Here is a 15,434-nt window from a genome sequence, read left to right as displayed (position 1 = left end):
ACACAAGACCCAAATTGAAGCAAACAAGGACTTTGAGTATGAGGTAGAGGTGGAGAAGGCTGACAGGATTGAGAATAGAACAGGATGGTACATGACTAACTGCCATGGGTGCAACTTCACCTGCCACTTCCCTTGTCCCTATGGAAATGATGCTGCAAAAATAAAATGTTCTGTGATGAGAGGTGGATACTGCACAGTGTGTCCAGGAAAATGTGTGTGGAGTGTTCATCACAACATGACCTTCAGATGGGAATTAAAACGTGTGAATGAGAAAAAGACATACAATGAGCTGAAGAGTAAATTTGAGACAGCACTCGGAGAGAAGATGAACACAGAGAAAAGTGTGGAACAGCTGCAAGTAGAATATGATGATGTGAAATCAGAAGTTGGACGGACGATAAATACTGTGTCAAAATGTCTGACACGTCTGAAAGAGATTGCTCTTCGGCCAGATCCTTTGGCTACTCCAGATTATATTGACATGCTGATAGAGACAGAGAAAACGGAGGCCAAGCCTGGATGGCAGGAGCGCATCAGAGAGTTACAAGAAGTCAGAGATAATGCCGTTCTAATGCAGAATGTGAAACGGGGAGTGGATATCAGTGGAGGGCTGCTAGGGGATGTATTAATGGATCAAGAGTCTCCCAAACAAGAGTCCAAAGGGGTCTTCAATAAAGTGAGGGATTGGTATAAATAACATGTTTTAGAAATTTGTGGTAGTATGTTTTCATGTCCAGATGTGTCTCTTACTAGATGAGTTTGCCTGTTTCTACAAGCAATATTCTTGTTGTAACTATGAAATATCAAACGTTCCACAGCATCAGTTGTAACATTTTAATAATATTATCTAAAGACGCATCACATTGTTATGAACAGTTAATTCTGTTCTTCATTTCTCAGATTTTCAGCATCTATTACTTGCATTTTATTTTGCTGGGTTTTTTTTAATACTACTTGTGATTATATTTTCATCCTGTGTGATTTATATTTCAAACCTGTGAAACATCACAAAGTGTTCAGTTTAAATACTTTTAATTTGTAAGCTGTTGTGTGGATATGGGTTATATAATCATAGTGTATATCATGATAACAAATTGATTGACTGAATGTTATAATCACAGATTTTACAGCAGGGCTGCTTCCATTATTAGTGACACGTGTTTACTGTAAATCAGTTCTGTTTAACATAGATTCACTTACCTGGTGAGGGTTGCCTTCGCTATTGAGGATATGGTACATCTGGAAGAGACAGGTCTTGTACTGGTTTGTATTGTGTAGGCCTATTTAAATTTGTGTACACATGAAGAAACAGAGTACTTCGGGCTCGATGATCAGAGATTAGCATCTGCGGTCTCCCCTGTAATGTTGTGCTGTATTAATGTAATCATGTGATATCTGTTGAGTAAAAAGCTACTTGATTTCTGGACATTCTCTGACTGGTGTTTATTCTATCTTCAAACAGTTTTTATAATGGCATGATCTATTACATTCAAAACTGCACTTTTTTTTTTTACTATGGTTCAATGTGTACCTCTAAGGTTCTGTCGTCAACTATCCAAACTTTCCAAATAGGCCTACCTCATTTCTTGTTGGCCTCTTGTGGCAGAATCTGATTAAAGCTTTTTTATTCTCATTGGTAGATAGTATAAGTTTTTAGAGGTAGATAGATATATGGTAGATATAGTAGGCTATATTCAATTCACGGTATTCTGTTTAAGATGTGCAATCTGATAGAGCAGTGGTTCTCAAACTTTCTGTGTGAAGTACCACCTGAGAAAATATTGAGCTCTCTGAGTACCACCTTGAAAACCAACATTAGAATTTCGCAGTAAAGGCCTTTCATATTTACTTTTGCCAGTCAATACAGAAGAGGTTCATAATGGCATCAACAGCTACGGTCACATTCAGTGCAAGTGTGTTTTTAAATTTCTTGCTCGTCTAGTACTATTCTGCATTATGTTTTCAGATTCATACAGTTCAACATTACAAAATGTGAGACCAAAGAGACATTTTCGACTGCAACAACTTGATCAGCCTTCAAATCAATGCACAAAAAAAGAATTCTTCCAAGTACCACCAGAGATGTCTCAAGTACCACCAGTGGTACACGTACCACAGTTTGAGGACCACTGGGATAGAGCACTTTAAAACAAACACCTTAAACAAAAAGACTCACCTAGGGCACTTAACTGTATTATATTCGACATTAGACCTAGCAGCATGTCAGCTGCATTGATGTCAGTCCACCCTCACTGAGCTGTTGTGTATTGATATTTGATACTATTAGACCATGTGGATTGTGGATTGCAATGTGGAGTGTATAATTACAACATACGGGTGTAGTTCATATTCAAAAACAGCGAAGAGTCTGGTGACACAGCTCTTCACAGGACCTTGTTAAATATTACTGCCAACCATGGTGCAGCATCAACCACTATAACCGGTCACAAATCATATAGGCCTACCTCTAGGGTGAACATTGGTAAAGTAGGACGACATTTTGAAATTTCAGGTTCTCTGCCATTGTATGCAAATGCCATTACATGTCAAACTTTTTTTTTTTCAAAATCTAGTCTTTTACCAAATTAAGCAGACATTTTGGAAATATTTTAATTACAGAAGAAATAATGTTGCTTTTAACAGTACTGGTCAAGTTCAGAATCAACTTCCTGACCATTGATAAAGTGGGACATGACTGCTTTTTACATTTTATTTAATTTATTCCACAATTGACATGGATATTAAAGTTTGTTATCTGTGCATTTATGTAAAAACTGCCTGTTTATATACAACACACCCATAAACCTGATATAGCAAGCATATTACTACTGAAAAAGAGACTACAAGATTTTATTAGTAATTTTAAAGGATCAAGTAAGGGGAACTTGCACACCTTGTATGCCGATGCAATAGTGTCCTTTTATTGCATGTTTTGAAAATAAAAAAGTGCTACCCAAGTGAACAGTGCAAACGTTTTGGTCCCATTCAGACCATTCTCAGTGCAAACATTGAAAATAAAGACATGCCCTTATATAGATGAGGTAAAGCCATGTACACGGAAGACAGGTAGTAAGCCTGCAACCTAGCTTGAAATGCCTATAGGTTAGGGTGTATGGATAGAGACATCGAGCGCATCTTGATATGCGACCTTGCCTCCTCCACTTGCCTCCTCCACTCGCTTCTCGTCATGATGACATCACTGACAACAGCATTATATTTCAATATCTTGCAAAAGCTCAATTGTAGAGTCTTTTTCTCATTTGCAATTGGGATGGTGAATGAAAAACAGTCCCTCAAAAGTTGTTGTGGCTAGGCTGACAGCTGGGAAACTTTATCGTTTTCTCCACGGAGGAGGGGCCAGGAGGCGGGACGAGGAGACAAGAGCAAGTGGAGGAGGCAAGGTAGCATATTAAGACGCACTCATCCTGTCATCAACATCCTTCCCATAGTAGGCTGGATAGACTAGTCATCATCATCATCAGCTTTATTCCAGACTCAAGGTCCATTATCAACAAAAACAACACAATACAGAACATTAAAAAAACATACAAAACACACTTATAAAAGACACTTGTACCAGTGTTTCCACATGTATGACTGGTATCGCACTGCACTAAGCGCCGGATTTGACAGCAGCATAATAATTTGATTACATGAGCCATCCAGTCTACAAATAAATTTATACATCAAGTTCCTCAACAATGCATGAAATGTGTTGACCCCTAGACCACAAAACAATTCACTAGCACTGCTCCACCTGGGCTTCTTAAGCAGTATGCACAGACCATCATTATATGCAACCTGGAGTTTCTGTAAGCTACCCTTTTTATACTTAGTCCACAAGGGGGCAGTATACAGAGGGGTGCAGTATGCCTTGAACAGGCTAATTTTCACACTATCAGTGCACCAGTGAAACTTCCTTACCAGCATGTTAGCTTGTGCATGTAACATGCGGCGCTGCCTGTAGATGTCATCGTCATCACTCATTTGGTCAGTAATTATATGTCCCAATCAATAGTCATTGTCCAGTCATATTTTTTATCATAGGGGGCGAACAGAAATAAAATAAAAATACATGAAATAAATATGAAAAAGGAAAAATAAATGTAAAAATTAAATGTAGTCATAAGACAATGGCGCAAGAATTAATATAATCGCAGGGAATTCATAGATAGCAAGTCAAATCAAAACCATCATTCAGTCCATTTGGTTGCAGTGTTTTCTAAATAGAAAATCCATCTGGCTTCACATCTCAGCAAGGACTGGCTACTTCTGCGAGTGGGGAAAACTCTGTCAATGCCTATGATTCTAAGATCATTGGCCGAATGATTGGTCTCATTGAAGGGTCTTGTGACTTGCGATTTGGGCTCCCCCCGAGTTATTGCGCTCCTTAGCCAACTTAAAATACCATGTATGTAGGGTGGCCATCGGTCCGTTTTTACGACCTGTTCACGACGTCCGTGTGTCCCTCTCTTTGTCTTTCCTTTCCTCCTGGCCTTTTACTTATCGCCTCGAGATGCGAGGCATCGTCATTGACGCAAACTAGACCTTGACAGTCGGTCGCGTTTCCGATATCTGCGGCCGCCATGTTACTCCAGATATAACCCCAGACTTCGCCCAGCGAATTAACTGTATTGCTGTCGCCTTATGTCGGGGAAATCTCCGTGCAATAGCCCTATATGAAGTTCATTAACTGACTGTATGAAAATTAAATAATATTATTAATATATAATAATATTATTGTCTACTGTCTGTTTCCTATTTTTTCCTGCACTGGTGGCAACGCATAGTGCAACTAAGTTTGTCCGCTAAATACCTTTACAACGATACGAGGGCTCTCACAACTTTACAAACAGGGCAAAGAAACGTCTTTCTGCACGGGAGCTGTCTGTAAGGCTCGTGTTGTTGATTAGGCCTATCCAGCGTCTGCATGAAAAAAAAAGGTTGACAGAAGTGGTTTGCCTCCCTTAAAACACCGCTGATAAACATAGCCTACTTCTGACAACCTTTGAGTAAAGTAAATCAAATAATTGTTGGCTATTAGGCCTACGAATGCATGACTACCCAAAATACATTTTTTTAAAATATTGTAATAAATGTGTAAGCTGACACAAGAGGGCGCTAAAATGACAGTATGCTAATTAAGCTGCCACCACCTTTAATTATAACCCGGTATGGTCCGGTATGGAACAACCATGCACAAAAGGATTCAAGAAATAACAAATCTTTATTATTAATGCAAATTCATTAAAATAACTGAGCACCCATAGGCCATCTCCCCTACAGAGAGTTTCCCCGCCCCACACAACAGGAAGTCTGAGTAAGCCACACAGGTCAAGTGATACACTAGGCTACAATACCCACAGCATGCTTGGACCCATAACCCAATCCCTGCAATAAATAGCTAGATACATACGTGCAATAAATAGAGGTTATAAATAAGCTACATCACAACAAAATAGTCACGGCAATTCATCACAGCAACTCAGTGGAAAATTCATCACAGCAATTCATCACAGCAAGTCAGGCCTTCAGTAATTACCTCCGCCAGGAGGTTATGTGATCGCCCGATTTCTGTGTTACATGTCTGTCCGTCTGTCATTCTGTTCGTTCGCTGCTATTTCGTGGCCTGCCACAAGGTGGCCGAGGTGAATTGAGCAATGACAGGGTGCGCCTGCGAGGTGGATTGATGGACAGTGACTGACCACACAGCCAGAATGTATTACGCGCGGATTTGCTGTGCCTACATGGCTGCGTAGCCAAGAGCACACCAAATGATATATAATAGCCGATATGCCGACGACATGGCACACATATCGTCGCAGAGTTTATTGCTCTCCGAGTGTTTGCCCTGTCAACCAAATCAGCGTTCGCGGAGTTAATTGCTCTCGAGTGTTTCCCTGAAGTTCACGAAGGTTGGAGATATTAATAACGGCGAACAGTGTTTAACAGTGAACAGACAGCGCCAAGGAGGGAAAGGTACCCAGTTCACTACATGAAAGGTTAAATAAAGTTGTGTTGCGACACGACAAAGCCACTTAAGCCAGACAGAATGCACAGCGCGCGGATTTGCTGTGCCTGCATGGCTGAAGCCATAGCTGCGTATGGTCAGCACCAAAACACAATGTAAATAGGCTATGTAGGCTCATGTCATGCATACAGTATCGTCACAACTTTCGCGGAGTTTATTGTTATACGAGTGTTTTCCCTGTTAACCAAATCAGCTTAGCTCTCGCCTGTTGAAGTTTGTTGCCCACGGAGGGTGGGAAAAAATAATAACGGTGAACAGGCTATCAATGATGAACAGACAGCGCCAAGGAGGCAACGGTATCCAGTTCACTAGCCTACATTTAAGGTTAATCAAAGGTTGTGTTCGACAGTGATATCAAATTGATCTCAAAGGCCAAGGTACCCCCGTAGTCATATCCACTATAGGCTATATTATGGATTGATATTAATAGCTGCGCTATTTAATATTGTGGCAAAACAATTATGTAATGAAAGGCATCATGCTTCCAATCATCAAAATGTTTATAACAATACAATGAATGAACAATGACACCAAGGCTACAGTATAGCGATGGGATACAATCATTTCCAAATTACACTAGGGCCTATAGCCTCTATGGCATGACCAATCACCTTTGCCAATCCCACAATGGCAGGTGAACTAATACCAAAGCTAACCAGGTGAGGTGACATAAGCCTTAGCTAATAAAAGAGACACATCATTTGGTTAAAATTGAATGTTCACTTCTCTGAACTGTCGCAGGTGGGGGCGCGCATTTGCTGGCGACGCCCCCGTTAAATACCCATTACCCAGAGGAGTTGACTACGCACCACACAAACATGCCAAGACAACGGATTGAGATTAAACATGTATATTTTATTAATAAAGGGAAGGGTTTAAAATAATAAAAACAAGTCCTGTGCCAAGAGTTCGTGAAGGGCCATAAGGTGGAGTCAGCATCTCCTGTCGCGGCTGCTTAAGCAGAGAGAGAGGTTACTGGCAAGTTGGGCACACTGCAAGATGACCAGTTAGGCTACGATATTAGATGAAAAAGCACTGCAATCCGTTGAGCACAGCAAACCAATGTTCGAAGTGGAACAATCCCAGAGCACACGGTGTGGACACACATTTAGGCTGATCATCATAGCGGGGGTGCCAGCTCCGCCCAGGAACGATGCGTCGACTCTTCCACTTCTCGGCATTGGGGCTGAAAGCGAGAGAGAGAGAGAGAGAGAGAGAGAGAGAGAGAGAGAGCGAGACTGGAGAGTTAGGTAGGAAGGCCAACTTGGAGCTTCTTGGAGGGGAGGGCAGAACAAATGCCAGGGACGCAGGCGCGGCGTTTAACTTCATCTCTTCAACTTCTGTCTTCCATCACGGCACACCTCCTACGGCTCGGGACGCGGACCTCATCAACCGGCAATATGCCATCACGCTCCCACCTTGAGTCGTCAGGTTACCGTTCGGCGTCTTCAAGACCGCACGTCATGTTCAGCGTCCATAGGACCGCACTCGTCGCTCATCTCGCCTGGTTCATCACCGGTGACCGGCTGGGCATCTTCTCCGGGTGCTGCCCTCCCCCCGAGGGTGGCCATCTCCTCGCCGCTCCCCTGCCTCGTTGCGCGTTCTCTCCCAAGCGTCTCCCCCCTATGTCTATGCACAAACAGTCTTTAAAACATTTACCCACCCCAATATCAGCCAATCATCCAGCTCCATTGTCATCTCCCACCTGTAGCCAGTTCCTAATTAGTGTGCACGGCAATTAGGGACGCCAGCAGTTTGTGCCACGCTTCAGTTTCCCAACCCAACATGCACGTTTAAAATTATCTCCCCAAAGATCATAGTCACCCCCGTGACAGAACACTGTAGGTCTAGCCTATAAATAGCATAGGCATGCATGGATTAGGCCTACACCACGACATGTCACAAATATTACAAGCAAATTCAGCTTCCTTGGCGGAGGTTTGCACTCTCTGAGTGCATTTCTAGTTCGTTATGTGGAGCAATATGGCCACTGGCCACACACACACACCACGCATACACACGCACGGCACCTGTGCGAGAGAGGAGGGAGGCTACACTCAATCATACGAAACGCCCCAGTACGGGGGAGACAGGGCAATGGTGTCACTCTTAAAGGGGGGGGGAGCTAGGCTTAGGCTAACCAATAGCAGCACGGTTGAAAAGGGATAGTTAAAGACTAGGGAAAAGGCCACACAAAATAAACACACACAATAAAGTACTCACACGAAATAAAAAGAAAACACACATCTACTACTACTACTACTACACGCAGCAAAATAGTAATAGTCACCCAAGTGCACACAGCAATGGAAAAGTGAGGGAATCCACCACCCGAAGACCGGCGCGCTATGGCAACTCCATACCTATCCAGGGAGGAGAGAAGAGAGAGACACTCAATAGCGAGAATGACACATACTAATGTATTACACAATTTGCATACACAGTGATGACTAGATGCAACTTAACTTTTGTATAGCGAGAGAGGGGAGAACTACACCGCCGTAGGTTGACTGAAGGGGGTGTACACTTGCCTCCGGTGCCGTGCCTAGATGACAATCACACACGCATACAGACGCACAGACACACACGCACTCACAACACACACAGGTAACTAGACCTGCGCAGTGCGCAGCGAGGAGGCTGGCGTCCCAAGAAACGGGCCAGAAAATAAAAATAATTAAACCAAACAAACGCAGGACGAGCAGGTGGAGCCAGTCGGAACCGGCGCAGAGTGTGACGGCAACAAAACAGCAACCTCCGAGGAGTGTAGCTAGCAATCCCCAGCGTCAGAGAGGCACCGCTAACCTGATCATAGATCCGTGGTTCGGAACAATCGCAATTTGGACCCACACACATCCACTGACTGCAGTCAGGTACTCAGGGGCCAACCAATTTGGCCACTCCAAAGCAGGCGTAAGCACCACAAATCAGGCCTGCCACAGGGCACAGATGATGGGGCGACACACCAACCAAAGAGGTACACACCGGTGCAGTATAGGCAGCGCGAAGTGAATGCCAGTTCACAGAAGAGTGCAGTTCCACGCAAGAATGGCTGAAGGTACCAAATCTACCGGATAATGATCACGGCTAGCAGCAGCTCACACGCCAGCCGGCGTCCTTTGCCGGCAAAACAACAGCGGGGCGGAAAGAGAGACCCACGTCACGTCCAAAATCGTTAGGTTATGGCTATAACCCTCGGTTCTTTGATAACAGAGTGAGGTGTTTCACTATGGGATACGCTTCGGGCGTGACCATCTACGGAAGCTCCAATGACAATACGTCTGTCGAAGACAGACAGGTCGACGCGGTCGGGCTCCGCCCCTCAGGGTGTATACCCCGGCGACCTCCTGTGATCCATCATTCTTAACGGTTTCTTCCCTGCCTGGTGCAAGGAGGGAAAGATAGGTGAAACACCTCACTCTGTTATCAAAGAACCGAGGGTTATAGCCATAACCTAACGTTCTTTTTCTAACTTCGCTCGGTGTTTCACTATGGGAGATATAGCCCACTCCCGTATTGCACACTAGACGTAGTCCAAGGTACTCTAGCTGAGGTGCTGTGACATCTAGACCACTGCAGAGGAGCCTACCCCCAGTACTGCGTGAGCTAAAGATGGGCCTGATACATCTAATCTGTAAAAGCGAGCGAACGTGTTCCCCGAGGCCCAGTTCGCCGCATTACACAGTTCTCCTATTGACACACCCCTGAACAGGGCCCAGGAAGTGGCCATGCCTCTGGTTGAATGGGCTCTCATGCCCTCTGGCGGTAGAGAGCCCTTACTCTGATAAGCCGCTGATATGGCTTCAAGGATCCAATGAGACAACCTCTGGCGAGACAGAGGTAGTCCCCTGTGGTGAGTGGCCCATGCAACAAACAGCTGATCATGTCTCCTAAACTCAGCTGTTCTCTGTATGTAAATCCTGAGGGCTCTGACAGGGCAGAGGCAGTTGAGCACCTGACTCTCCTCCGAGATGAATGGAGGAGGGTGAAAAGCCTCCAACTCTACCGTCTGACACCTGTATGCTGAGTCCATTACCTTAGGCACAAACCCTGGATTGGGGCGAAGACGAACCTTCTTAAAATCAGTACCGAATTGTAAACATGAGGGCTTCACTGAGAAGGCCTGTAGTTCACTCACACGTTTTGCTGTGGTCAAGGCTACGAGCAGAGCAGTCTTGATCGAGAGGAACTTCAAACTCACGTGCTCTAGTGGTTCAAAGGGATGGGCACTGAGAGCACTCAGCACCAGAGCTAAGTCCCAAAGAGGGACTAGCGGTCTAGAGATGGGGCGCTTGCGTCTCGCACCTCTCATAAAGCGGCACACCAGGGGATGTTGTCCTGCTGTCTTATCTCCAAAGCCCACGTGGCAGGCTGAGATTGCAGCTAAGTACACCTTTATTGTGGAAAAGGCCTTTCCCTTATCTAAAAGGTCTTGTAGGAAGTTTAGCAGCTGTACTACTGAGCACTGAAAGGATATTATCTCTTTCTGTGAGCACCAGGCCTCGAACACACGCCACTTACAGCTATATAGGTTCTGTGTGGAGGAAGCTCTAGCCCCCTGGATCGTCTCGATGACTGCTGGGGGCAGGCCAACTGCATCTAAATTCCACCTCTCACGGGCCAGGCCCATAGAGCCAACCTCTCTGGGTGTGGGTGGTAGATCTCTCCTCTCGCCTGAGAGACTAAGTCTCTCCGTATGGGGAGGGGCCACGGGGGGCTCTCCAACATCTGTACTATCTCTGCTACCCAGTGTTTGGATGGCCAATACGGGGCTATCAAGATTAGTGACAGGCGCTGTGCCCTGACTCTGGCTAGAGTGGGGGATATCATGCTGACTGGTGGAAATGCGTACAGCTTGGCGTTTGGCCACTGGTGAGCTAGTGCATCCACACCCAGTGGTGCATTTTCGTCTGCTAGGGAGAAATAGAGAGGGCATTGTGCGTTTTCTCTCGAGGCGAAGAGATCTACGGTTGCCTGCCCGAACCTCTGCCACACCTGTGTTATTACTTGTGGGTGGAGGGTCCAATCCCCGTATAAGGGGTTCCCCCTGGACAGGAGATCTGCACCCCTGTTCAGTACCCCCGGCACATGTGTTGCTCGTACCGACAGGAACTGAGCCCCGCACCAGAGCAACAGTTCCTTCGCCAACTTGTGTAGTTTTAGGGATCGAGTGCCGCCCTGGCGGTTGATGTAAGCTACCACCGTTGAGTTGTCTGACTTCACTAACACATGATTGTTTCTCAATATGTCCTGGAAGTGTTTCAGTGCCCAGAACACTGCAAGCAACTCTAGATAATTTATGTGTTCTGACTTCAGTCTGTCTGGCCAGACACCATTCACTGTTCTGCCCCCCAGTGAAGCGCCCCATCCCTGTAGGGACGCATCTGTCGTTAGCATCATTCTCGATGCCACCCCCCTAAAGGCACCCCAGTGATCAGCACCGCTGGGTCCCTCCAGTAGCGTAGGGCTATCATGCATGTCGTGTTCACTCTGACTCTGCGGTTTAGGTGACGACGGGAACAAAGGCGTAGTGCGCTCACCCAGCGTTGGAAATCTCTCATCATGAGAAGACCCCACCTCACCACTGATATGGCCGATGCCATCAAACCCAGTAGGCTTAGACACTGTCTGAACGACACTGCTCTCTGAGGCTGGAATAGGTCCAGACCCTGTGTGAAGGATGTTACTCTTGCATCGGACAGCCTCACACGATACGAGAGGGAGTCTATGTGTAGTCCCAGATAGTTCGTGAACTGCGCGGGCTCTAGCTGACTCTTTTCTCGGTTTATCTTGAACCCTAGATTCTGTAGGTGTGACAGTGTTGTCGCGGAATCTAGAAGGGCCTGCTCCCTCGAGTGGGAACATAGGAGGAAATCGTCGAGATAAGACAGTATTCTGATCCCGGTGTATCTTAGGGGAGCCAGAGCTGCCTCCACACACTTGCTGAAGCAGCGAGGCGCTAACGCTAACCCGAAGGGCAGAGTTATGAATTCGTAGGCTATGCCCTGGAACGCAAACCTCAGGAACTTCCTGTGCGCCGGGAATACCTCTATGTGATAAAATGCGTCTGCCGCATCTATCGTAACAAACCAATCGTTGGGGCGAATGGATTGACACAGCACCTTGTGTGTTAGCATTCTGAACGTGTATTTGCGAAGGTACCTGTTCAGTATACGTAGGTCCAAGATGGGACGAAGCGCGTTGCTGCCTCTCTTTGGGATGAGGAAATATCGGGAGTAGAAGCCTTGGTTGCGTTCTGCTTCCAGTATTCTTCTGATCGCTCGTTTCTGTAAAAGAGATTATATCTCTTTATTTAAAACTCGAGCTGAATCCCCGTTGGCTATTGACATTAGTATTCCACTGAACCTCGGTGGTTTCTTGTCGAATTGTAGCCTGTATAGTAGCCCTGCGTAACAGTAGCTAAAACCCATGGGTGAGTCGTAACTGACAGCCACTGGCTCTTCTGTGTTGTGAAGGAGCCCAGTGTGTCGCTGGTTGATGACGTGGCTGGCTCTACATGTGCGCGTGGTGATGACGTCATGCACATACTGGAGCCTGGGCTCACTGCTACTGGTATGTTGTCTCCCCCTAGCGGGGTTATGAGGGGGAGGCACCCATTTTTTTGTATTTGTTTCTTTTTTGCCACTGTGGACACCGAGTGTCTCTTTTGAGGTGGATTTTTTGTTTTGGGGGGAACATTCGCCCTCGGCCCTTGGCCTGGGTGCGAAGTTTGAACATTTATTTTTGTAAATGGAACATTCGCCCTTGGCCCTTGGCCTGGGTGCGAAGTTGGAACATTTATTGTACATGGAACATGTGTGTGGTGACACTGTGCTTGTTGACACTGAACCAAGGGGGGGAACGGGGGGGTCCCCTGAGACATGTCTTCCATTCTCCTCCTCTTCGAACCAGGGGGAGAGGTGGGAGAGAGTGGGCCCTCGTCGTCAGGGCTTCTGGCCCTTGTTCTGGGCCGGCTGATGGCGGTTCCTCGATGCCGCGGCGGCGAAGGAGGGTTTAGGCCACTGGCCAGGGTTAGGGCTCCTGCCCCTGCTCTGGCTTCCTTGAGCCTTGGGTGGGGGACGCTGGCCTCTGCCCATCTGAGCTCTGCCCCTCCCCGGCGTGGCGTAGGCCGGCTGGGGTGGCTGGGGGCGGGGAGTTGGCTTTCTCGGGAGGCACAGGCTGAACGCTTCGTCCTCCTGCTTTCGCTGGGAGGACGCCTCCCTCATCTTCGTCAGGGCTGGGCCGAAGAGTCCCTTGGTGGGGTCGTATGGCGCGTCCATGACCTCCGCTTTCTGGGCGTCACCTAGGCCTGATAGGTTCAGCCACAGTGCTCTCTCTCCGGCGATAGCGAGGCCCATGGTCCGGCCGCTCGCTTGGACAGCTCCCCTGGCGGTGCGGAGAAGGAGGTCATTGATAACACAGATCTCATCCCACAGCTTGGGATCTGGGCTGTCCCCGTCTATTTGCCACCCCATGTCCTCCTGCAGGTTGCCCTGGTAGGCTGCCAGCATGGTAACGGCGTTGAGGGATGAGACAGAGCGGCCCGTGCACTTGTATATCCTCTGAAGGATTGATGAAGTGAGGCGGTCTGCCTTGGTGGCCAGGGCGACGGTGGCGGTGACTGGCATCAAACGCCTGTTTGGATGCAGGTGGAAAGCCAGAGACGTCTCCACTGGTGGGGGGGCGCCGAGGCCTAGGTTGGCCATGTTGTCGACCTCCAGTGTCGTGTAGCCTCTGGAGGGCAACTTGGACCGGAACGGGCTGTCCCAGTGCTTCCTGACCTCCTTCATGCAGTCAGGAACTGCAGGGAGCAGCTGCCTGGTGTGCGCAGTCTGGGGGGGGAGACGACGGCCGTCGTAGAGGTCCCTCTCCTCCCACGGCGTCCTGGGCGGCGGGCCACTGCAGGGACAGGCTGGCGGCTGCCCTCTTGCAGACTTCAAAGAAGTTAGTGTCCCCAGGTCCAGTGCGGTCGCTGGAGCTGGGGGGTCTGGAGTGTAGGAGGAGGGTTTGGTCACCCTCCTCGTCGGTGTCGCCCGTTAGGTACAGGTCGTCGCACTCCATAGCGCCCTGGTCCTCCTCTGTTCCCTGGGAACGGGGGTAGTCGACGCTGGGCTCGTCTTCAAGTGGATACTCGCTCTCCACTTCATCGGCCCAGAAAGGTCTCGGGCTGACTCCCTGGTTGGGACCCCTGTTGTTGCCGGTGGCCCTGCTCAGGCGTCGGTCCAGGAGTTTCTGAGGCATCTCTGCGCAGTGGTGGCATACTTGGGGGTTGGATACTGCCAGCCGCGCATGCTCCACGCCGGTGCAGAAGACGCACATGATGTGACGATCTCTGCCGGAGATGGAGGATCCACACTTGGCCGGGCATGGGCGGGAAGGAGGCTGTTGGCTCAGCCCCTTCCCATCTGACCCCTTGGTGGGGGAAGAAGTTGTTGACACCTGAGAAAATATCAGAGGAGAAAATGTTAGTTGAACAACTCGTCGCGACACGTGCGTGGTTCTAGCTAATACCTGCTAGCAGCTTAGCCAACATGTGCGGCTAACTGCACTTGCTTGCTAGCACCCTTCCCGCCCAGCGGGGTGAGGTCCGGTAAGCAAGTCTAATTAAATTTAAAAATACAAGCAAGTTAAGGCGACTCACTGTATTAAACGGTTTGGTTCACCGTACAAACTTCCCGCCGGCTGGTGGCCGGTGGGGAGTAAGCTGAAACAAGTTAATGCTGCAGCTAGGTTAGCTAGGTGGGCGAGTAGCCGACCACGCTACCCTGGTCAAGTTCGTCACGACACGGAACTTTAGCGGAATTTGAAAGTAAGCAGGGTGAACTGCCAACTTTCTGTGCACTTTTAGGCGAAGGCACACAATATAGCACTATCGGGCCGAATTCGCGTTCGGTGACGGGGTCCTTGGCGGTCCGTCGGCGAACGGTTAAGCGAGAACAGCCTTACCTAGTGCTGGTTTGTTCGGGAGCTCCGCTCTTCTTAGTCAGGAAGAAAGCGAGAATGATGGATCACAGGAGGTCGCCGGGGTATACACCCTGAGGGGCGGAGCCCGACCGCGTCGACCTGTCTGTCTTCGACAGACGTATTGTCATTGGAGCTTCCGTAGATGGTCACGCCCGAAGCGTATCCCATAGTGAAACACCGAGCGAAGTTAGAAAAAGAACCACATTTATCAACATAAAAGTCCTGCCAGTAATGGGCCAGCCAGTCACAGACAAAGGACCAAAATCAGTCAGATTGAGGGGTGTAGACCAATCTGTCACATTTACCCCCACCTTTTGTGTCGGCGCCTCGACGACAAACCGATTCAAATCATGGGTTCCCCCCACTGCAAGGAATCCCAGGGAACTAACCAACCTAGACAGGCATTAGTGTGGCTAAAAGAGAGGGGAAAACGCCAGTG

The 15,434-nt window shown here is 47.9% G+C and overlaps 1 protein-coding gene across 1 annotated transcript; it reads right to left on the bottom strand.

Moving 5' to 3' along the window:
- Positions 1 to 9,334: 9,334 nt before the first annotated feature.
- LOC134444913 (uncharacterized) lies at positions 9,335 to 11,399 on the bottom strand. Its single transcript, XM_063194091.1, has one exon. It carries the CDS (start codon positions 11,397 to 11,399, stop codon positions 9,597 to 9,599), a length of 1,803 nt encoding a protein of 600 aa, XP_063050161.1. The 3' UTR covers positions 9,335 to 9,596.
- Between the last annotated feature and the right edge of the window lie 4,035 nt (positions 11,400 to 15,434).

This window comes from Engraulis encrasicolus, unplaced genomic scaffold (assembly GCF_034702125.1).
Source record: "Engraulis encrasicolus isolate BLACKSEA-1 unplaced genomic scaffold, IST_EnEncr_1.0 scaffold_84_np1212, whole genome shotgun sequence".
Lineage (NCBI taxonomy): Eukaryota > Metazoa > Chordata > Actinopteri > Clupeiformes > Engraulidae > Engraulis > Engraulis encrasicolus.
The sequence above is the reverse complement of the archived record's forward strand: the minus strand, read 5'-3'. Positions and strand labels throughout refer to the sequence as shown.

Bases quoted from the DNA above. Each gene is read 5' to 3' on its own strand.
- LOC134444913 (XM_063194091.1), bottom strand. From the start codon at position 11,399: ATGGGGCGCTTCACTGGGGGGCAGAACAGTGAATGGTGTCTGGCCAGA.